The sequence below is a fragment of the Carcharhinus amblyrhynchos genome, chromosome 6 (assembly GCF_965287045.1).
Source record: "Carcharhinus amblyrhynchos chromosome 6, sCarAmb.v2.hapA, whole genome shotgun sequence".
In the NCBI taxonomy this organism is placed as follows: domain Eukaryota; kingdom Metazoa; phylum Chordata; class Chondrichthyes; order Carcharhiniformes; family Carcharhinidae; genus Carcharhinus; species Carcharhinus amblyrhynchos.
The window spans coordinates 94,442,477-94,467,191 of record NC_137329.1 but is presented as its reverse complement, the minus strand read 5'-3'; the positions used below and the strand labels follow the sequence as shown (position 1 = coordinate 94,467,191).

General features: G+C 43.0%; 1 protein-coding gene across 3 annotated transcripts in view; it reads right to left on the bottom strand.

Annotated features, from left to right (window-relative positions):
* The window catches only part of LOC145344129 (sodium- and chloride-dependent GABA transporter 1-like), a 57,708-nt gene extending 33,737 nt beyond the window's left edge, over window positions 1-23,971 (bottom strand). For 2 of the 3 annotated variants that reach the window (XM_080190996.1, XM_080190998.1), the window contains exons 1-6: window positions 23,886-23,971; window positions 16,340-16,689; window positions 12,971-13,102; window positions 8,705-8,805; window positions 7,498-7,607; window positions 3,882-4,014 (exon numbers count right to left, since the gene is read on the bottom strand). In XM_080190996.1, the coding sequence (XP_080047122.1) occupies window positions 3,882-4,014; window positions 7,498-7,607; window positions 8,705-8,805; window positions 12,971-13,102; window positions 16,340-16,571 (708 nt within the window). In that variant the 5' untranslated portion in view covers window positions 16,572-16,689; window positions 23,886-23,971. Of the gene's footprint in view, window positions 1-3,881; window positions 4,015-7,497; window positions 7,608-8,704; window positions 8,806-12,970; window positions 13,103-16,339; window positions 16,690-17,296; window positions 17,442-23,885 lie in introns of all 3 variants that reach the window. The other variant, XM_080190997.1, reaches the window with a different exon arrangement.
* Between the last annotated feature and the right edge of the window lie 744 nt (window positions 23,972-24,715).

The following is a 24,715-nucleotide window of genomic DNA, read 5'->3' as shown; positions in this document are numbered from 1 at the left end:
CTTTCTCTTATCATTGAGCATGACTGGGTGAATGAACCGAAACAACACACAGCATGGCAAGCTAAAGAAGGGCAATGAGGACGAGAGTCTTTTCACAAGAGGCAACACCTGCCAAGTATCTTCAGGGGGGAAGAACTATTAGAGAAGAAATTGTAAGGGGCAAGGTTCACAGGGAGTCCCTTCGCACATAGGTATCTAGAAAGATGACAGCAGCAGACTGAGCCTCCACTGCGGCTATCAGACTTTAGCTAGCTGCTGCTTGTGCTGTAACAAAAGGGGAGACATTGGCCATCAGATGCTACCCCATGGTTAAGGCCACATATGTTGTAAAGGGAGAGGATGCGCTCCAAGGCTTACACAAAGACCTGTGCCAGATTAGTGCTGGACTCCTCCGTGCTTCTTAACATTGAGCACAGGCTTTCAAATGGGCCTCCCAATGCACAGAGCATTTTGTTGTGTGTGCCCATCAACCACCTTCTGTAGCCTGCCCGATCAATGTCTTTACCTGAATGGTCTACAACAAAATTCATGTGTGACCTTGCCCTTGAGTGAGCTGGCACCTGCATTATGCTTGACCCCTGCCCTGGCTGCACATCATGTAAGGTCATAACTCTACACTGTTGTCTAAGCTACTCACAGGCCACGATTTAACGGCCTCATTAGCTGTGTGCATAATTCCCACAATGTCCACTAAATCTCGTGAGATTTCAGTTTGTGATCTTCCCTTCATCCCCCCTTCTCCAATGAGGTAATTGGATTCTCACCCCGGGATGGTGTGAGCCTGATTTGTATGCATTAGCATCTCATTAGCAGCATCACGAAGCATCGTGTGCTCTCGCTCTACCTTCCCACCCAGTTGGTATGACATCTCATTGGCGCAAATCACTACTGTTTTTAAAAAATGGAAACCTGGTGCCATGACCTTGGAGAGGGAAGGTGGAGATGAGTGTACATGTCACCACTATCCACTAGGGAGTTCAAGAGGAGAGAGGGCACTGGACAGCTCTGGGGGGGAAGAGGACACCTCTTCATATTATAGTTGTAGAGGATAGTTGTCAGAGGTCTATGATTGACCTTGCAGTGGTCAGTAAGTCCATTCACAGGGGTCTGTGAGGTTGGCAGGGTCTATGAGGTTGGTGGCATTCAGTGAGTCAGGTGGAGGGGCTATGTCCAGAAGGATCAACCAAGTGTCCTCCCTAATCCTGGTGTCCTGGAACCATGTCACAATGAGGGCATCTGTAACCCTCTTGTCCATGTTCATGGATACAGTGGAGGGTCTTTTAGGAGGGATTTGGGTTTCCTTGTTACAGCTTGATTGTGAGGTGGGCATTGGGAAGGGGAGGGATCCAATGGTTGCCACAGAAGAATTACTATCCAGTGAATTTTATGATGAAGGGATGACAGAAATGCACTCGCTGTTGGCTGTTGCTGGAATTACCATAGTACTTATTAGTATTAGCACAGCTTGGCACTGAAAGAGGAACCTATTAAGCCCAGTTAGTAAGCAGAGATTTATGCTTGTGACATTGATTGAAACTCAGGATTTAACCCTTTGCACCATCAGCTCTCCACAGTGCTACATCCAAGATGAAGCCTCAGCTTTCAGACTGGCCGATTTAGTGCCTCGGAAACAAGTGCCAAGGTTTCACCTCCTCTCAGGGCCCTGGCTCCAGCATTGGAGGACCCATGGAACCCCCCCCTTCCTAATGCCCACCTCACTGTGACGGTGCATCCAGGAAACCCAAGTCCCTCCTGAAAGAGTCTTCAGTCTGCCCATGTACATGGGTAGGGGGGCTAGAAATGCCCTCATCATGGTTCCAGAGCACCAGGATTAAGGAGGACTCTTGGGTGACCTTTCTGGACATGGCCCCACCTGTGTGCCCAGCGAGGGCTAACAACTCAGAGCTGCTGATGGGGATGTCCCGAATGCTAACTGCCCATACAGTGCAGAAGGGTGATGATGACGTTGTGCAATAGGAAAGGGCTGTGATGACCCTCAGGGATACTCTGAATGTCTGATTCCTGTCTGGCTGCTGGCAGACCGCAGACACCCTGTGACTTGGGTCAATTCAGAGCGATGATACACTGAGTCAGTCATTCCTAATGCCGAGGGGGTTGGGGGTTTTGGATAGAGGATTCCCTGTATCATTACCAAGTACTGTCAGAGCAAGTGAAACACGGGCACTGAGATGACATCATTACAAAGAGGAGATGGAAATGGCACTGTAAGTCTGAATGCATCTCTAACATTAGACGTGCATTCCTGACACCAATCAGTGGAGATCAGGCAGTGTAAAGTGGTTAATCAAAGTGAGTTATAATACATAGTGAGATAAAATATATAAATATGTATAACCAGCTAACACCACACATGCCCACACCGGGTGACTACAATTTCTTAAACTTCCTAATGCCACAGCTATGTCTAGGTGTCTCCCTAGGAGCCACATCTGAGTTGAGGTAGCTTGTTGCCTGAGATGATCTTAGCAGGCATCGTCTGGAGGACCAGGATCTGGAGGGCCCTGGACTAGTTGCGAGAGGCACAGGTGTTGCAGTTCGGCCCGCTCAGTCTGCTGGGCCAGAGGAGCCTCGATTTCTGGAAAGAGTGAGAGAGATGGACTGGACGCTCCAAGGGTCTCGTGCCCACCTGCGGGTAAATAGTTGCCCTCCTCTCTTCCACAGTATCTATCATCCATGGCAGGCCACTTCCTGTGAGCGGGCATTCTTGCTTCACAGTCCACTTGGCCGGACTGTGAACGAGTACTATGGAGCTGTTTAAATGCTTATTTGAACTGCTCTGGTGATTCCAGGATGGCTGATTCTGACACGTTGCGCCATGGGTGTCTAATAACAATTTTTGTCTGGATGATGTCAATGGGGGTCAGTAGGATTCACTCCACTTTTCACACCAAAACTGACCCTTAGCCAAATTTTGGGAAAATACCACCCACAGGACAGGATTTTCCAGCTGCTCTCACCCCAAAACTGGAAAATCTCTCCCCCGAGGTCCTTTGTATGGGCCGTCCCCTCTCCTGCAACAATTCCCGTAGTGGGCAAGCTGGGAAAATTCCTCCACTGTTAGAATCTGCACTCGTGGCTGCAAGTCTCAAATTTGTTATATCATTGCTGTCTTTTTGGTGTTACTCTGTTGGCTGGCCATAGAATCATAGAACCCCTACTTTGCAGAAGGAGACCATTTGGCCCATCAAGTCTGCCACCGACCACGATCCCACCCAGGCCCTATCCCCATAATGGCATTTATTTACTCTGCTAATCCCCTGACACTAAGGGGAAATTTAGATGGCCAATCAACTTAATCCACACATCTTTGAACTGTGGGAGGAAACCGGAGCACTCAGAGATGACCCACACAGACTCGGGGAGAAAGTGCAAACTCCACACAGACAATGACCCGAGGCCGGAATCGAACCCAGGACCCTGATGTTGTGAGGCAGCAGTGCTAAGCATTGTGCCACCAGGTTTCAGTTCTTGGATAATCTTAAAGGAAAAACACAAAGGTGAGGGGATTGTTGGTGCAAATGAACAGATAGCATGAAGATGGGTTGTTAACTACATTTCAAACAATTGGCACAGGATAATCACGCTTGTGATCTTTGCATCTGTTTTTTGGGGGTATCCAATTTAGGCCCCAGTATTCCGAGCAACACATAGAGATGCGGTCCCTTCAGGATCAAACTGCAGTCTCTTGGAATTAAAGGTTAATCACTCAGTCACTTCTATGAACAGCACAGCACAAAAATTAGAGAGGCTTTCAGAAAAGTACATTGTATTTCAAAGCTCATTGACTGAAATTCACTACACAGTTATCTTCTCTTGATTTTTTTTGAAGGGAAAATAAAGCAGGAATGTTTTGATCATACCTTTCCTGTCCACTCCACTCCTTTCCAGATCGAGAAATAGACCAACAACCAAGAAAGGGCCAGTGTGCCAGCCAGAGGCCATCGTATACTCCCTAGCTCTTCCAGACCACTGGTAATCTGGTGCATGTTCCGTCTGAAAAGATATAATGTGATATATATTAATTATCTCATAGTAATGTGTAAGCTTAATCTCCATCTCCCAGTTTTCCATTTACAAATGGCTCTTTTAATCTTTCAACCCAACTGTACTAAATTAGTCTAACTAAATTATGGGTGGTACAGTGGTTCGCACTGCTTCCTCACAGTACCAGAGACATGGGTTCAATTCCCAGCTTGAGTCACTGGTTGTGTGAAGTTTGCACATTCTCCCTGTATCTGCATGGGTTTCCTCCAGGTTCTCTAGCTTCCTCCAACAATCCAAAAGATGTGCAAGTTAGGTTGATTGGCCATGCTAAATTGCCCCTTAGTGTCAGGGGGACTAGCAGGGTGAATACATAGGGATAGGATAGAGGTAGGATTGTTATTGGTGCAGGCTTGGATGGGCTGAAAGGCCTCCTTCTGCATTGTAGGGATTCTATGATATATGTAATTCTCTCCCATTCTTTAAGGCTTACTGTAACTCTCACCATCTGAGGAAACAGCTACTTCAACGTTTTGGCAATACGTCTCTGAAATAGTAACCAGGAATTGTATGAAAGAAGCCTATCCTCACCCTTCTTTTCCCCACTGGTCCACTCATGTCTTCCCACTGTGATGTTCCTGTGATTCACAAATGAGTGTGCAGAGGCAGCATTAAGATACACAGGCTACTCCAATCCAAACTCACATGATTCCAAGGTTGGAATAATTGTCGTGAGCAAGAATGTTTCTCCAGACACTGCCTGCTGCAGCTCAGGAACCATTTGATAAGTTTGTGTGAGACATTCCCCACTCTTTAAGGGCTCCCTGATGCAATCTTGTTTGGTCTGACGGTAGGGTGTGACTTTGACATAACCTCAGGTTTTTAAAGATGCTTATATGCAAAAAATAATTGGATAAAACTTTGTGCGTGTAATGCCTCTTGCCATGTACATTAAATATTGCATTGAGGGCTGAGATCCAAACACTTGCCTTCGGAAAGAATGAAAAAATTGAGGGGAAAGTCTCCCACTCTACTGTGCATTGAGTTAACCAATAGCTATTTTGTCAGAGAACAGGCAATAAGCCAACTGTCTGATTTTTCAGCTAGAAAATTTGGTGCATCAAGGGAAATAAAACACAAGAACATGTGGAAAATGAAAGTCAGCAGTGTGAAAATGATCCATCGTTAATTTGTTATTTTTTGGTGGATTACTCTCGTTGAAATGAGGCAGATCTAAACAGTGAAATGGAAAATCAAGTGTTAGCATCAAGCATCCCAGGTTAGGTGGAGCATGGGTTAGATTGCAGAATAACATACATGGTCCCAAAAAAAATTAGCTTTAAGCCAAGCTCCAAATAGTATCCTTCTCTGGCCAGTGACTTTCCATTAAGCACATCAACCCTCCTAAGTGAGAGTACCACTAGAGTGACTGTATGAGCTAATCATAGAATCCCTACAGTACAGAATGAGGCCATTCAGCACATCGAGTCTGCACCAACCACAATCCCACCCAGCTCCTATCCCTGTAGCCCCACATACTTTCCCTGCTAGTTCCCCAACACTAAGGGACAATTTACCATTGCCAATCAACCTAACCTTCACATCTTTGGACTGTAGGAGGAAACCAGAGCACCCAGAGGAAACCCATGCAGACATGGGGAGAACGTGCAAACTTGACACAGACAGTGACCCAAGCCGGGATTCGAACTGGGTACCTGATGCTGTGCGGCAGCAGTGCTAACTACTGTGCCACTATGCCACCCTAAGAGTTTTGTCCTGTGAGAAGAGTTTTGCGACATAAACTTGAACCAAGTAGGAGTATTTTGTATCTGTCCCTGACATCCATCATTTTGGAACTCATCTCAATCTAGGCTGAATCAGTGCCCAGAGTCAGGAGATAAAAACAATGACATTCCAACCCACCAAATCATCAATCATGTTTTTACTCCAGTTTCACTTCACTCTGACAAAGTAAACATGACTTAAATGTTTTTTTAGGAAGGATTTACAGGCTGAAGGAGAGAAATGGGGTGGTGCACGGCTGGAACATTTGAACTGCAGGCACAAGTAGAGCAGGTAAACTGTTTCAAATTGTAAGTAATCTTTCTACCTATTGTGTGAACTGGTCCTAGAGTCATACAATCTTAAATGTTGTTCTGCCTCCAACATTTTGGTGGATCTGAGACAGATTGATGGCTAAACATAGTTCAGGACATGCAAAGCTTTTGTTCAATTTCCACTCCCTAGACTTGGAGGTGGGGAGAGTACAATTAAAGGTAGGGAAGGAAGTGGGTGAGTCTTCTGACATATTTTCCACAACTTGCTAAGTTTAACCTGCTAGTCACAAAGGATACCTCGTAGGTCCTAGGCAACTACTGAGGGCAATGAAACCCAGACAATTTTTATGCCAGGTTTGTTTGAGCTGCCACTAAATGTTATCTGTTAACAGCAAAAGAGAAAACCAAGAATTTTCCTTCTAAATATGGTGTTTCAAGTTGCCTACCAGCATCCCCATGCTACGACAAGTCTCCAAAAACCCCCTCTTAAATATTAATCTCTTAACGCTTGAAGGTTGACAAGAATCAAGGGCAACTCTCCGTAGCAGATAGAAGTCGCACTCTGCACCCCTTAAAGATGTGTCTCAGTCAATGCATATGTGAAGGGGCAATGTGGGGCAGTGTGTCCAGTGAATATCCTTTATGGATCCCAAAGTCCAAGCTCCATACACTATCTAAAATGTCAGGGGGGAACCCATCTATGATCCCAACAGTTGCCCTGCAGCAATTTAAACTGGGAGCAATGTTAATTGCTTTAAGGTGATTCTTTCACTTCCTTCTCAGGAGGAAGTTCTGTCTTAGACAACCAGATTAGTCGGCCAGATGACCAGTGGGTTTGTAGTCTGAGCAGTGCCAGCCTAGTTCAGTGGTCACTGTTGGGGCTACAGTCACCCCACCATGCCCAGGTAAGTTTGGAATTGGGGCTTTCAGTGAGGCTGTGAGTTGAAGAGGCTGGGATTAGGTTGAAGGAGAGGGGAATATTGCATTTGTGTGGAAATGGGGGGCAGAGGGGCGTTCCTCTAATGGGCCCATGAGGCCTGCACAGGAGTACCCCCTCCTTTACACAACACCAGCCATGTAAGCTGCCATGTTGCCCATATAGGGTTGGCTTCCCCCTGCCATGGGTAAAATATCAGCAGGGGTAGGATGAGACTCTTAAGTAACCAGCTCATGATAATTAATAGCTACTTAAGGGTTTTGATAGGCCCAATCGTGATTTCTCCCCTGTCCCTGTAACATTTTAGGCAAGATGGGGGCAGGCAGGTAGGCATCAAGAAGGATGCCTGTTGGATTTTAAGCACTCCCTCACCTTTAAAACCACTGGATTGAGGGGATGAAGAATCCAGCCCTACATATTTGGCAAATTTCACATAATCAGTGTTAACCAATAACTATTACCGGCAGATACAATTCAATAGACAGAATGAACGTCACTTACTCCCAGAATTCTGTCACTGCACTGGTCATGTTACTGGTATCAACCAGCGAGTAGTTAGAGAAACAAGCTTTTGTGTTCCATTCATTATCACAGCTTTGCCAAGGAAGATCCTAAAGAAAAATACATAAAAGGAACAAAATAAAATCCAGCTTCTGGCAAACATTCTGATTTTGCCAAAGTCAATGGAGTTTTGAATTCCTTTCCGCATTCTCCACCCCCATCCCCACAGCAATGGGGCTATAACATCGTTATTTCTGTGTTCTCCTGTCTCACTGCATTGATCTCCAGTGTAAGTTCAGAGTTCATAAAGAATACCAACACTCTTTATGTGACCCTCAACAATATCATTCAGATGCACAAGATTAACTTTTACATGAACACACTGTTTTACCACTCTATCTTGATTGTATCTGCATTCTCAAACTTCATATCTGACATAGGTAAGATAAAATTTTCCTCTGGGAACACAATTGCCCTGCACAGGGAACCATCTGAAAATGTGACTTAAATTTTAACCTTCAGGTGGCTCTGCCTGGGTTACATCAGTAGTTATCCAGAAAAAGTTACAAGGATTAAAACCACTTCTAATTTTGGGTAACTATAGTACAGACCCAGACTGACCTCCAGGGGACACTCCCCAACACCTCTCACCTCCCACCTCTCCCCCTATCCACACAACCAACCCGCAGGTGTCACGTAATACCCTCTGACTATTCCACCAACAGGATTGTCCCCACTATTGCCCGTGGGGTCTAGCCCTATTCTCCAACTCCCTGACTATGGCATTACACCACCCCCCCAACCCCACACAGCTATTGTAATACAAAGAGGAAGAGGCCTCCTTTACTTTGATTCTCCTGCTCTTTGCTGCTGGGCCCTGAGGACATGGGGTCATTGCTTGGATCTCACCCAGCCTGAGTTGGACGTTTGGGCAAGATTGGATCGAAGGAAAATTGACAGAAATAATTGGGTATGGAGTTGCAATCTGACACTGATTGCCACTCCGAGGAAGTTCAGGTTTGCTAAAAAAGGAATGTTAAAAATGCTCCTAGGTTAATTACAGTAAAGGTTGATCCAGAGTAATGGTCAGCAATGGTACTTTTGATGTTTCTGCAAGGTTTTACAAAGATATTGTATTGTAGTTACAAGGAGATCAGAATGACCCAGTGGGAAATACTGGTACTGATACCAAAGTACTGAGACTCACCGATGTGAAAGAGCTGAAGAGGTAGTAGAGAGCCCAGGCTATGATCACAATGTAGTAAGTATTGAGCCAAAAGGACAAGATGACAGCAGCTAGCCCAACTCCTGTCAAGAAACAGTTTGCAGTTTATTGCAAAAAATACATCTATATTCTATTGACATACCTGTCCTCTGGTTCATTAAAAATGTTACAATCAGATTTACAATGATCATCACTGTGATTCACTGTGGCTACAAAGAAATGGAATGGAAGTGAATCATTCACTGGGACATACAATTTACAAGGATTTTCCTAATGACACCATGGCTCCCCCAGACAGGAATCCAATTCTGATGGACCTTCCTCATGTAGCAACTAATAGGTCTTATGACTTTCCAAGCACACAGCTCCACTTTGGAGGAGAACAACACATTGTACACTACATGCTATCACGCTGCTGTCTTTATAAACACTGTATGAACAATGCCTGTTCAAGATTCAGAAAGAGAATACCCTTTAAAATACCTGTGGATACAGATGCAATGTTAAATTCAGTGGTTGAATTAAATGCTGGAAAGACAATAGTTAATAAAAACAGAAAAAACTGAGTAGATCAGGCATCAGCTGTGAGCGAGAAACAGACTAATGTTTTAGGTCTTTCATCAAGTTGGGAACAGTTACAAATGTGTTTAAGCAAGTCAAAAGAAGATGGGTGACACATAAAACTAGAAGAAAGGTCTTTGATAGTGTAATGGACACAATTTATGTGCTCTCTCGTTACTCATCTTGAATGGGAGACTCCTTAATTTGAAACAGTGTCCCTAGTTCTGGTTTCTCCCACAAGGGGAAACATCCTTTCAGAATTCACCCATTCAAGTCCCCTCAGGATCTTATTTGGTTCAATAAGATCACTTCTCAATCTTCTAAACTCCAATGGATACAGACCCAGCCTGTCCAACCTGTTCTCGTAAGATAATCCCCAGCTCCCCCCAACCCCAATCATCCCAAGCACCAGCCAATCCTCTCTAAGTTGCTTCAATTGCATATAACACAATAATAGTTTGTGGAAGCGGCTACACATGTTGAAGTGTAACTGCCTTCAGTCTGATCTTATTTTCACAAGGAGGAAGTAGGAAATAGGAAATACAATTTGTACACATAAAACCTAGTAGAAGGTCTGAACTTACTGCACTTATTTGGGGAGATAGGGTACCCTTATGGAAAGATGCGGTAAAATTTTACAATATAGTCCTGGGACAACTTGGGGAGAGATCAGATGCCCTTTGGGAGATTTAAACTGCCCTTTGGGACTGTTAAAAGTAAAAATGAATTGCATAAAAAGTAGATAAACTCATTGGAACTGCAAAGTGAATGGAAATGTAAAATGGCACTGTGCAAGGTACCTCACAAGAGGTTATTGCAGAAGGTCAGGGGACATGGAGTTGGGGGTAGGGTGTTAGCGTGGATAGAGAATTGGCTGTCAAATAGGAGCTAGAGAGTGGGGGTCAATGGGTGCTATTCGGATTGGCGGATGGTGACTAATGGAGTGCCCCAGGGGTCGGTGCTGGGGCCTCAGCTATTTACTATTTATATAGATGATCTGGAGGAGGGAACCGAGTGTATGGTGTCAAAATTTGCTGATGACACCAAGATTGGTGGAACGGCAAATTGCGCGGAGGGTGTGGAGAGTCTACAGAAGGATCTAGATAGGCTGGGCGAATGGGCCAGGAACTGGCAAATGGAATTTAATGTTGGCAAATGCGAGGTGGTCCGCTTTGGTAGGAATAATGGTAAGAAGGATTATTACTTACGTGGCGAAAAACTGCAGCAAGCGACGGTGCAGAGGGACCTCGGGGTCCTTGTGCATGAGTCGCAAAAACCCAGCCTGCAGGTGCAGCAGGTGGTCAGGAAGGCGAATAGGATGCTGGTCTTCATAGCGAGGGGGATTGAATATTAAAGTAGGGAGGTCTTGCTGCGGCTGTATAGGGCATTGGTGAGGCCACAGCTGGAGTAGTATGTGCAGTTTTGGGCGCCGCACCTGCGCAAGGATATTTTGGCCTTGGAGGGAGTGCAGAGGAGGTTTACTAGGCTGATGCCGGAGTTGAGCTATGAGGAGAGGCTGAATAAACTAGGCTTGTACTCGTTAGAGTTTAGAAGAATGAAGGGAGATCTCATTGAGACATATAAGATGATGAATGGGATGGATAGGATAGAGGTGGAGAGACTCTTCCCGCTCAGAAAGGACAGTAGGACTAGGGGGCACAGCCTCAAGATAAAGGGGAGGCGATTTAGAACGGAGTTGAGGAGGAACTTCTTCACTCAAAGGGTGGTGAATCTCTGGAATTCTCTGCCCGTTGAAGTGGTGGAGGCTACCTCGCTAAATATTTTTAAGACGCGGGTTGATGGGTTTTTGATAAGAGAGGGGATTAAGGGTTATGGGGAGAGGGCGGGAATGTGGAACTGAGCCACGACAGATCAGCCATGATCTTATTGAATGGAGGGGCAGGCTCGAGGGGCCAGATGGCCTACTCCTGCTCCTATTTCTTATGTTCTTATGAAAGGGAGCTTTCAATTTGTCAAGGAATTTAAATCTCTTGCCCTTTAAATATTTGAAAAAGAAATCTGTCTGCAATGTTGAAAAAAGTCAATGCTTGCTATTAAGTCTGTTTTTTGACATCAACTTGTGGGGTACAATTATAGTGGTACCTGACATTTCACAACCTATCATTATCACAGTAGGGTGTCTGCCATTCAAAGTTTGATTGAGAACTCCAAGTGCTTAAAATTCTTTGAAATGGGATTATGAATGCAAATTCTTGTTCTTATAAGGGATTGAGGGAATTCACTGTGATAGATGACTTTTTATCTATCAGTTAGAGTAAATTCTGTGAATATTAAATTTATCAAAAGACACTTCAGAACCTCAGCATGGTTCATAAAGTCCGTCCTTTGTGGATACTGGGTGAGTTGAATGAATGTGTAAGGGAAAATGGCGCTGGGTGGGGGCATTGGTAGACATGAGTTGGCACTAAGTTAGCATGGGGACTATAAATGGGGAGTGAGTGGAGGGGCATATGTTGATATTTCAGGGTATGATGAGTTATGGAGGTGGACGGAGGGTCACTGGTTAGCATGGAGGGTCTGAAGGAATGGAAGGTCATGATCAGATGGCGAGGTGTTTGAGGTGTGTTGGGTAAGTGCCAGATGGCTGCTTTTTGTTTCATTGCTTTTTTCACAGTTGACCTCTGTGATAGAGGCTCTCACCACAGCCCCTTTGGATGCCTACAAACTGTTTCTGGGGACAATAGGAATTCTGGCTCATCAGAATGAAAATCTGAATATCTCTATTTTTTATGAGACGGAGTTCACAGAATCAAGAATTCTCCCTGCTCTAGGGAGCAAAAATTCAGGCCAGTGAATCAGGATAAATGGATCATTTTCAAGTTGGAAAACGGTAACTAGTGGAATGCAACAGGGATCCATGCTGGAATTTTAACTATGTATGAGCTACATTCATAACTTGGATGAAGAGACTGACTATTGTAACCAATTTGCTAACAGTATGAAGATAGATACGAAAGCAAGTTGTGAGGAACATACAATGAGTCTACAGAGGGATATAAATAGGTTAAATCAGAAGGTTAAATTTGGCAGATGTCATATGTTGTACTGATTAGACACAGAAGTCAATGCCTTTCACAATGATCTGCCTATGTACAAAATTACCAATCTCAGAAGAACTGCTCTGCTGCTCCAATATGATATTTCCATTTTTCAGAATCAGTTATCTATGTGTCCTGAGAGTGAGAAACTCTCCCTCATTCTTAGTTCCAGCTGTCTCAAAGTCATTTTATATAATTGGCCACATTTTAAGAAACTTGCATCTGGTATACTGAGAACATAATGAGCTGGCAATTTTCCAAGTACATTTTTGTGTTAAAGTGCCTGACCATGTTTGAGGACTTGAACAACATTCGGTCATATACTTATGGATTGTGGACACAGGGTTCCATTGTATCAGTCCAAAGTAAGCCTGATTTATGGACCTCAAAGGTGAAAGGACAACATCTCAGCCAGACCCTCCACCTAACTTTCTGAGCATTGTTACAGTGTTCCTTCTAAATTTATTCCTTATTTCACTACATTACTAACATTACCGATTTTATGATGCAACAAAGAAAACTCTAAAATAATTGTTACAAACATTTTGAAGAAAATTACAATCCATGTGATAATTTTTAACAGTTTTTTTTAATGCAAGTTCAAAATTTCAGAGCCAAATATACAAACCCTTAAACATAGGAGCTAGCTTCCATACGCCAAGACCTCCAATGGATGTGTACTGACCAAGGGCTGTTTCCAGGAGGAATAAAGGAATGCCAGCAAATACCAGCGTCAGAAAATATGGGATCAGAAAGGCACCTGAAATATAACATATCGAAAGGTTACTCACAATAAAATAGGTACTGAATTTTGGAAATATGTGTCTATCTGTACAATAAAATTATTTGTATCTACATGAACATATGATTTGAGATTGTTAGATTCTAATTTGCTTTCCATCTAGTCAGCATCTGATTGCAACATAGGTCACATGTTTAGCAGACAAAAAGTACATTTGCAAGCCAAATACAACAAGTACAGAAGACAGATATTACACTTACACACCAGCATAAAATATCATTAAATAAGTTGAAGCAGTTGTAACTGAAATTTCAAGATTAAACCAAACTTTTGACTATGTTCAAAAGTAGATTCTTCCGTTAGCCCACAATTCAATTTATGAACAATCCAATTTGATTTAATTTGATTTATTGTTGTCATATGTATCAGTGTACAGTGAAAAGTATTGTTTTGTGTGCTTATACAGACAAAGCATACCATTCATAGAGAAGGAAACAAGAGAGTGCAAAATGTAGTGTTACTGTCATAGCTAGGGTGTAGAGAAAGATCAACTTAATGCAACTCAATCCAGTTAGATGCATCAGCTGCTGAGGTTTTTAATAAATGTTTCGGCAAGAATTTTTCAGCTATTCGCACCCTGTCACCACTGCAAATGAGGGACGGATTTTTTGTCACTCAGCCAACTCTCAGTTCATTGCCACAGGGCCAGAAAACCCCGTAGGCATGAACTTTCACCCTTTATCTCTATGCCACTCTACAAGAAATTGTCTAATATATATTTATATACAAGTGAATAATGCTGTCTCACCATAAATCTATACATCAAAACTATTTGTTGCAGATATGTCATGCTTTTTCATTGTGTCACGTTGACGGGAAAATGTGTCTGACTGAGAAATACCTATAGCTTCAGCAGCTAGCCATGAACATATCTAACTGTTTAAAGTGAACCTTTTTTGTAAAAGAAGTAGAATGGCGGGGCAGGCTCGAAGGGCTAGATGGCCTACTCCTGCTCCTATTTCTTATGTTCTTATGTAAAAGGCATGACTGAAGATGGCTACCACCAGTCATCTGATGTCTGGTTCTTGTAAATGGATAACTTTTCTGGAAAGTTAATTTATGGATTGCACTGTAGACCTTCCCTGACATGTTGTATGGAATCTCATACTTGAGAGATGTCAAAGTTCACCTCAAAAGAGGGACCTCTTGAAATAAGGGCATTAAATGCAAAGTGCTGGACTTCCATCAACAATAATTCTGCCAGGACATTGGGAACTGCTAACTAGCCAGACACACCCAAAATCCCCAGTAGAGGTTGAAATAACCAAATCCCCCAATTGTTTCTACTATCATGAAATGTGTCAAAAGTTTCTGAAATGAAAGATCAAAAATGTGATTAAGTGTTCGACAACAGTGATTGCAAGGCATGTCAATCCCTTTATGGAGTACACAGATAGGATGATTAGGAACTGTTTTTTCTAAACCAGACGCAGAGAAAAAAACTTTCTGGAATCACTGCTGAAAGGAGCAGGAAGGAATCTCTCTCTCGCTGAAAATAAGATTGTCTGCAGAAAGGTACAGTTATCTCAACTTAAATTCAAATCAAAGATTTTAAAGGAAGCCAGCTAATTTCAAACAGCCACAATGTTTAATAATCTATGCTTCAAGGACAAGAAAATGATATAATTCTTAACTTTTTTTTCTAACTTTTCCTACTACTGTGTAATGACTTTAATCAGGCAATTGAGATTGGCCTGTTAGAATATGAGCACCCTGATTAAGGGCCAAATTGATGGGCCAATCAGGAGCCCCTTGCTTTGTACTTAACCAGGAGTGTCACTTCCTCTGGGACTCCTAGTGTAGACTGCAAACTAAAAGCACTCAGTGTGTAGTTGTCAGACTAATAAGTTAATGGATTTTGGTGAAGGGATTTCTGCCTTCGAGAACTTACTACGTTCTCAAATTTGTGTATGTGCGTGTGCCATTGAAACTTTTATTATTTTTTCCTCAGGTTTAGAAACTAATAAAATTGCTATTTTCTTTCACTCAAGAAAACTTGGTTTCATTGGACCCTTATTAAAAGGATTGGAAAGGGTATCTATGGGAAAAATGAACTTACAAAACCCTTTGTTACAACCAACTAAGTGAGTTGAATAAAGGGGAGCCAGTTCATGCTGCCTCACCCAGTCGTAACAATTGATTCAGATGTTAGTTATAATTAAATATATATAACTAGTTCAATCATACTGATACATTGATTTTCACCAATCCCAAAGAAAATGGACTCTCCACTCCCAATCAATCTCATCAGAGATTTCTTTTAATAAAGTGGTCCCTCTAAACATTTTTATTTCTAACCAAAATGAAAATACTGGAGCCACATTTCCTGCCCTCCCATGGTCAGACAACACATTACACCCATCCAGATCCAGGTGTGCTTGAATTTTCTGTATAGTTGAGTCACGCTCCATGATTTCAGTATGAGAGGGGAAGGATATCACCACTGTGCTCTGAGGGAGAAGAGGAGGAAAAGTGCCACCAAGTAAAGAGTGGCCATGGATAAGAACACAAGCTTGAGGTGCTGGAGGAGAGGAAAGAAGTATGTTGCACAAAGCAGCTAACTGAGGGGAAAGGTGGGATTAACGTGCAGGACCAGTTTAAATCTGTAGGTTTTGAATGAGTTGAAATCTTGTCCCTGGTGTCTTCCATTGTGTCCTAGTTTGGTCAATGCAGGAGTGAGAAGTGGAAGAAGAGTGAAGGTTGGCAGCATGATCTGAGGGAGGGGAGGTTGAATTGTGCTGTTTGTAAACAAGGGGGTGGCCACTGCCAGTGTAAGTGCTTGCGGGAGGTATTTTGCAATATCATTTCAGGGAGAAAGATAAGGAGTGACTGCTTTAATTGAAGCGGGAAGGACAAAGGGTCATGCACAAATTGAAGAGGCAGATTAACGTGAAGACAGGACTGGAGTATTTTAAATGAGGGATGGCATGAGCTGAGGTGGAACAGGGTACTGAGGTGAACAGTACCAGCAGTAATTGGATGAAAGGAGTGAGAATATCAGCACAGAAGTGGGTGAAAAATGTGAGCTTCAATGGGGGTGAAGGGCAAAGACTGAAAGGTCAGCTGGGTGGAGCTTCATACAAATCACACTCCAGTGGCACGTTCTTCATGAATGTGCTCTCAAAATAACATTATAATATTTTATATGTCATCGTCCTCCTTGTATGTGCAATAATGTTCAGTAGCGTGTCCTACCTCCACCATTTTTTCCACAGAGGTAAGGGAATCTCCAGACATTTCCAAGTCCAATGGCATATCCCACACAGGACAGCAAGAAGTCAAATTTTCCCTGCCAGTTTCCTCTGGTTGGTAAGGTTTCACCTTTACCAGCCTGGCTCTCTGATGCCTCTACCATTTCTTCTGGCCGTGTCTCCCTTAGGTTCGAGGAAAAGTTGACCTCCAGCAAAGCTTGATCTGTCTCCCCCATCACTGCACGCTCACGTCCAGTTCATATGAAATGGTTTAAGGCTTATGAACCCTCAGCACAACTTAATCACAGTTCTTAGTCAGAATCAAATGTTTGGTCCCGAAGATTTCACTTCACACTGCAAGTACAAAACAAAGGAAAAAATTTATACAAATGTTGTTTCAGTTTTGTTTACATTTAGTGGGGGTGGTGGGTAGGCTAGCAGGGGCAGGGCAAGAAGAAACATTTTCTCAAATAAGCTAAGATATAAGATATATTGTTAAAATTTCAGCCTCACAGCAAGATGGGTGAAACCCAATTTTGCCAGGTTCTAACAAATGCTTTCCTCAAAGGAAGTGTCAAAAAATAACTGGGCTGGGCGAAAACTGACATGAAGGGGTTTCAAAGCTGGTGCAACATGTCAGACAATTCAACAGCATTGGGACCTCTGCACTACCATAGGCTTTAGTAAAACTTGACAACCTTAACAGTAGCGGAGACAGGAGTGATAGCATGAGGGAGCTGGATTAGCATCAATAACAAATACAGTTGTTAATCCATGGAGTTGCTCAGGCTAACAGTGTGAATAAGCTAGATTGGTAACAGACACAACATTAACCTCAGACCTGATTTTAACTTTGTGGGTTTTGAGTGAGTTGAGTCTTGTCCCCAGTGTCTTCCACAGTGCCCTCATTCAGTCAGTGTAAGTAGCCCTTCCAGTCAGTTTAGAAAATACAAGCACCAACCTGTAAAAATGGCCTTACAAGCTGTCCAGTTCAGTCTGTCAGACAGGTCCTCTTTTGAGATATGATCTGCATATTATTAATTTTTCCCCAGTCTCAAACCTGCTTGCCTTTGCTTCCTGTCTGATCTCCCACCATCAGCAATACTCTGAATAATAAAAAAACACAAACAGACGTGAAAAACTGAAGGAACGAATAATTAACTAGAATTTCTGATTTTATAATAGGTTCTCATGTAAGATCCTTTGATATTTGATGGTATACCTAAGGGGCTTGAGAATTTATTTGTATTTATTTATCTATCTATTTATTTATTGGTGTCACAAGTAGGCTTACATTAATGCTGCAATGAAGCTACTGTGAAAAGCCCCCTGTTGTCACACTCCGGCGCCTGTTCGGCTACACTGGGGGAGAGTTTAGCATGGCCAATGCACCTAACCAACATGTCTTTCAAATTATGGGAGGAAACCGGAGCACCCGAAGGAAACACATCCATACATAGGGAAACTTGCAGGCGCCACAAAGACAGTGGCCCAAGCTGGGAATTGAACCCAGGTCCCTGGTGCTGTTTTATTGCTATATTGCCAGTTCATGTATCCAACTAGGGAAAACAGGATCTTTAGAACCTGTAATGGAGGACAATTTTACTGAATTTCTTCAAGTCAGGCTTGTTTCTGGCAGAGATAGGTACTGCATCAAATTATCAGTGCCAGAGTAATGTCCTGAACAGTTTTGATTGCCCAGGAAGTTAGAGAAGAATTTCCCACATGTTTATTCCCCCAAATTGGCTTTGCTTTATATCTCTTATTGCCTTTCCCAGGATGGTTTTGGGTGGGATGGAAAGCGTACATTAGTAATATATGAAGTATCAGAACATTGTGGGGCAGTTTGGGTGGACCGGAGCATCTTTTCCTGTCTCTCATTGCTCGCATATCCATACGTTCATAACTCACAGTTGGTGAATTCCTTTTGATCTTAAAGCAAATATCACTACTAACATAATTGTCATTCTCCCTTCTACTGAAATCCAGCATAACTGGGAAGACGCAAACAGTACTTAGATGTGTCTCATCTGCTAGCTGGCTATGGTGCACGTTTGCTGCAGACGATCTTCAAAGGGTTTGCTTTTACATCAAAGGCAAATTTGCCATGAAATTCAAGGGCCACATTACAGTCTCATCTCACCTTAACAACTGATACAATACATAGAAGCTCCATGAATAATTTCTCCCACACTTGGAATCCCTACAGTACTGAAAGAGGCCATTCAGCCATTCGAGCCTGCACCGACAACAATCCCACTCAGGCCCTATTCCTGTAACCATACATATTCACCCTGCTAATTCCCCTGACACTAAGGGGCAATTTTTTTTAGCCTGGCCAATCCATCTAACCCGAACTTCTTTGGACTGTCGGAGGAAAACAGAGCACCCAGAGGAAACCCACACAGACACAGGGAGAACATGCTAACTCCACACAGTCGCCCAAGGACGGAATTGAACCTGGGTCCCTGTCACTTATCTGACAACAGTGCTAACCACTGTGACACCATGCCATCCATCTTATCACTTAAGATTAGTTTTGAGAGGTTTCTTAAAAGAAACAACCAGAACTTGTGAATTGATGTCATTAGTAGCTTGGGCTGCAGTTTTCCAGACATCCCTATCAGCATGATCGATCTACTGGTCCTACCGACAGCAAGCCCTGTTGCACATTCCCCTGTGGCAAAGGGTGGAAACAACGGGAAAACCCCTTGACAGCTGCAGGACTGGAAGATCTCGCTGCTGGTCAATGGCAGGTCACCTCTGCACAACATGCCATGGGGTGTGGAGTGTGGGAAATCCTGCTCTCAGTGTATCTTTAAGCGTTGGTGTATTATTTAACATTTAAGTAATTTCCAGCGATTTCAACAACACAAGCGCACAAGAATTAGGAAAAGGAATAGGCCCTCAAGTGTGATAAGATTGTGATTTATCTGATTCTGGCCTTAACTCCACTTTTTTGTCTGTCCCCATAACCCTTGAATCCCTCGCTGATCAAAAACTCTGTAACTCAGCCTTGAATATACTCAATGACTTTGACTTCACTGCTCTCTGGGGAAGAGAATTCCGCAGATTAACATCCTCTGAGAGGAAAAATCTCCTTATCTCAGTTTTAAATGGGAGACAACCAAGTTTTAAACAGTGGTCTCTGGTTCTAGACTCACCCACAAAGGGAAACATCTTCTCAGTATCTACCCTGTCAAGTCCCCTCAGGAAGTTATATGTTTCAATAAGCTCATTCTTCTAAATTTCAGTGGGTGTCGACCCAACCTTCTCAACCTTTCCTCATAAGATAAACTCTTCATCTCAGGAATAAGTCAAGTGAATCTTCTCTGAACTGCTTGTAATGCAACTATATCTAGTGTTAAGTAAGGATACCAAAACTGTACATAGTACTCCAGATGTGGTCTAACCCACAGCAATACTTTTCCTTCCTTTTGCAGGGCAACGTGTAGGCAACAGTGATCATTGTATTATAATGTTTAAATTGATAATGGAAAAGGACAAAGAACAATCTAGAATAAGAATATTTATCATAGAGCCATTGAAAAATTATGGTACAGCAATCAGCTGAAAAAAGACCATTCTAACCCCACCTTTGAGCTTGCAGTCTGTAGTCTCATGGGTTATAACACATCAAGTGAAGATTCAGATATCTTTTCAGTAAGTTTAAGGTATCTACCTCGATTACTAATCAGGCAGAAAATTCCAGGTAACTATCATGCTCTGCATGAAGAAATGTTTTCTAATAGTCCCTCTAATCCTTCTACAAATCACCTCAAAATTGTGCCGCCTTGTAATTGATCTCTCCACTAAGGGAAACAAATTATTCCTACCTACTCTACAACTCTATCTAAGGCCCTCATAATTTTGCACACCTCAAACATGTCAGCTCTCAGCTTCCTCTGTTCTAAGGAAAACAACCCTGGTCTATCCAATCTTCCCTCATACCTGCAATTTTCAAGTCCTGGCCACATTCCTGTAAATCTCTTCTACACTTGCTCCAGAACAATTATATTCTTCCTGTAATGTGGTGACCAGAACTGTACGCAAAACTCCAGCTGTGGCCTAACCAGTGTTTTATACAGTCTTTTCATTACATCCCCGCTTTGGTATTCTATACCTACATGGAATGCAATAAAGGAAAGCATTCCATATACATTCTTTACCACCATATCCACCTATCAGGGACCTGTGGACATGTGCTCCAAGGTTTCTCACTTGCTTACTGCCTCTCAATATTACCCCTTTATTGAGCATCTCCTTGCTTTGTTTGTTCTCTCAAAATGCGGAGCCTCACACTCCTCCAGGTTGAATCCCAAATACCACTCTGCCGCCCAAACCATTGATATCATTCTGGAATCCACAGCTATCCTCTTTGCTATCAATTGGCCAATTTTTGTGTCATCTGCAAATTTCCCAAACTATATAGTAAAAAGGCCAGGGGTGGGGGTTGGTGGGGGAGGCAAAAGGTGAACAGATTAGGGATCAAAAGGCAGAATTTACACATAAAGGCAAGGGGCATAGCTGAGGCATTAAATTAATGCTTTCCATCTCTCTTTACCAAGGAAAAATATGCTATGCAGGCATGGTGAACAAGGAGGTGATAATGCACTAGAATGATTTAAAATTGATAGGTCGTGCTTAAAGTAATAAAGCATCAATGGCGGAGGTGATAGTGGATGCCTTGGTGGTTATTTTCCAGACATCGCTGGATTCCGGGAAAGTGCCGGAAGATTGGAAAACGGCTAATGTTACGCCGTTGTTTAAGAAGGGTGCCAAGCAAAAGGCGGGGAATTATAGGCCGGTTAGTTTAACGTCTGTGGTAGGTAAAATGTTAGAATCCGTCATTAAGGAGGAAATTGCGAGGCATCTTGAAGGGAATTGCTTGATAGGGTAGACGCAACACGGTTTCATTAAAGGGAAGTCGTGTCTGACAAATTTACTGGAGTTCTATGAGGATGTGTCTAGGGCAGTGGATAGAGGAGAGCCGGTGGATGTGGTCTTTCTGGATTTTCAGAAGGCGTTTGACAAGGTACCTCACAAGAGGTTATTGCAGAAGGTCAGGGGACATGGAGTTGGGGGTAGGGTGTTAGCGTGGTTAGAGGATTGGTTGTCAAATAGGAGGCAGAGAGTGGGGGTCAATGGGTGCTATTCGGATTGGCGGTTGGTGACTAGTGGGGTGCCCCAGGGGTCGGTGCTGGGGCCTCAGCTATTTACCATTTATATAGATGATCTGGAGGAGGGAACCGAGTGTAGGGTGTCGAAATTTGCTGATGACACCAAGATTGGGGGAAAGGCAAATTGTGCGGAGGGTGTGGAGAGTCTGCAGAAGGATCTAGATAGGCTGGGCGAATGGGCCAGGAAATGGCAAATGGAATTTAATGTTGGCAAGTGTGAGGTGGTCCACTTTGGTAGGAAGAATGGTAGGAAGGACTATTACTTACGTGGCGAAAAACTGCAGCAGGCGACGGTGCAGAGGGACCTCGGGGTCCTTGTGCATGAGTCGCAAAAACCCAGCTTGCAGGTGCAGCAGGTGGTCAGGAAGGCAAATGGGATGCTGGCCTTCATAGCGAGGGGGATTGAATATTAAAGTAGGGAGGTCTTGCTGCAGCTGTATAGGGCATTGGTGAGGCCGCAGCTGGAGTACTGTGTGCAGTTTTGGGCGCCGCACCTGCGCAAGGATATTTTGGCCTTGGAGGGAGTGCAGAGGAGGTTTACTAGGCTGATACCGGAGTTGAGGGGGTTGAGCTATGAGGAGAGGCTGAATAAACTAGGCTTGTACTCGTTAGAGTTTAGAAGAATGAGGGGAGATCTCATTGAGAGTATAAGATGATGAATGGGATGGATAGGATAGAGGTGGAGAGACTCTTCCTGCTCAAAAAAGACAGTAGGACTAGGGGGCACAGCCTCAAGATAAAGGGGAGGCGGTTTAGAACGGAGTTGAGGAGGAACTTCTTCACTCAAAGGGTGGTGAATCTCTGGAATTCTCTGCCCGGTGAAGTGGTGGAGGCTGCCTCGCTAAATATTTTTAAGAAGCGGGTTGATGGGTTTTTGATAAGAGAGGGGATTAAGGGTTATGGGGAGAGGGCGGGAAAGTGGAACTGAGCCATGACAGATCAGCCATGATCTTATTGAATGGCGGGGCAGGCTCGAAGGGCTAGATGGCCTACTCCTGCTCCTATTTCTTATGTTCTTATGTTCTTATGTGAGATGCAGCCAAGGATACTGAAGGAAGTAAGAATGGAAATTGTGGAGTTTTTGGCCATCATTTTTCAGTCTTTCTTAGACTCTGGGATGGTTCCAGAAGACTGGAGAATGGAAGAAGTTACACTCCTATTCAAAAAGGCTGTAAAGACATGCTGATCAACTATAGGCCAGTCAATTTAACTTTGGTGCTGGAGAATCTTCTAGAAACAATAATTCAGGGCAAAATGAATAGCCATATGGACAAATGTGAGTTAATTAAGGAAAGCCAACATGGATTTCTTAAGGGAAAAATCATGTTTAACTTGCTGGAGTTTTTATAGAGGTAATGGAGAGGATGGATGAGTGCAATGCTGGCCGTGAGGTGTATATGGACTTCCAACAGACGTTTGAAACAGTGCCTCTTGATTGTGAGCATTGTTATATTCATGGAATAAAAGGGACAGTAGCAACACGGCACAACATTAGCTGAGTGACAGGAAACAGAGAGTAATGGTTAATGGATGTTCATCAAGCTGGAGGAGGTTTTGCAGTGGAGTTCCCTGGGGTCACCACAGTCCGGTGCCTGTTCGGGTTAATGCACCTAACCAGCACATCTTTCAGAATGTGGGAGGAAACCGGAGGACCCGGAGGAAACCCACACAGACATAGGGAGAACATACAAATTCCACACAGACAGTAACCCAAGCCGGGAATCGAAACCAGTGCTGCGAAGCAACAGTGCTAACTACTGTGCTACCCCACAGTAGACAATTAAATCAAAACATACTGTAATAACAATTGTTCAACACCAGAGGCAAGAATTCCACAGATTGACATCCACGAGTACATTCATTAGAAAGGATATAAGGATGATCACTCTGGCCTCTCTTCTAAAGGAATTCAAACCATATTAACAGAAATTTCTTTCTACATGCAATCCATGCATTACCTGACCTAAAAGTGTATACTGTGATGGTATATAATGAGCTTTACTATGCATCTAATTGTTGTTATACCTGAGCTGGGATTATTCAATGACAACACTGGATCCAGCAATAAGTCTTCAGTGTGACAACAATTTTGAGCACAAAACTTTCCAAAGTAAAGTTAACCCTTATATTAAAGCACTAAACAACACTGTTTTCTTACCTCTTACAGGATTAATATCTCCCAATTTCTATGTCTTTTAGCTTTGACAAAGGGTCATATGAACTCAAAACACCAGCTCCTGTCTCTCCTTACAGATGCTGCCAGACCTGCTGAGATTTTCCAGCATCTTCTCTACTGTTTTCATACCATTCACTGTCGCCAGGCTTCTTTTTATTTCCCACAAGTATTACTATAAAATGATAAAATCTTACCTTTTTTTAATTATTGATAACCTTAACAAGAGAAGTGCTGGTGATCTTGTATCATAATGGATTGCCATGTAACAAGTTGATCACAGAGTGAATGAATGAAAAAGTGGAAATGTCATCCTTTAATTGGATGGTTTGTCCTCTTTTTTCCCTAATTTACTCCTTCCTCCTGACCCAATTCATTCTATTTTGAGTTGCATTTAATGAGATTTGATTTATTTGTCTGATCAGATTAGTGAGTGTTCCTGGTTAGAATTCTGCATGATTAGAGAATCAATAACTTTTTTTCTCCACGATAATGGTGTTTTAACTACAATCAATGCAACCACATGAAAGTGGGAATGGGCTATAACAAAATGCATGAGATTTAAAGAGAATATTCTTACTACGCTCCAAATCTAAATGGGGAACTCCCAGCACCCTGTCAAGCATTAATGTGAAGCATTATGCACAACCATTCCTTTTGTATATTCACTTTCATTGTGTTCAAAACTACACATAGATCAGGAAAAAAATTCTAGACACTCAGGACGACTCATTTCCCAACTGTTAAACGATATCCCAGTGGAATCATAAAACCATAAGATACAAGAGCAGAATTAGGTCACTTGGCCCATCAAGTGTGCTCCACCATTCAATCTTCTTCCCCATAACCTTTGATCCATTTACTAATCACGAACCTATCTATCTATCTCTGTCTTAAATACACTCAATGATTTGGCCTCCACAGCCTTCTGGAGCAATTAATTCCATAAATTCACCATGCTCTGGCTGAAGAAATTCCTCCTCAACTCAGTTCTAAAGGGTCGTCCCTTTACACTGAGGCTGTACCC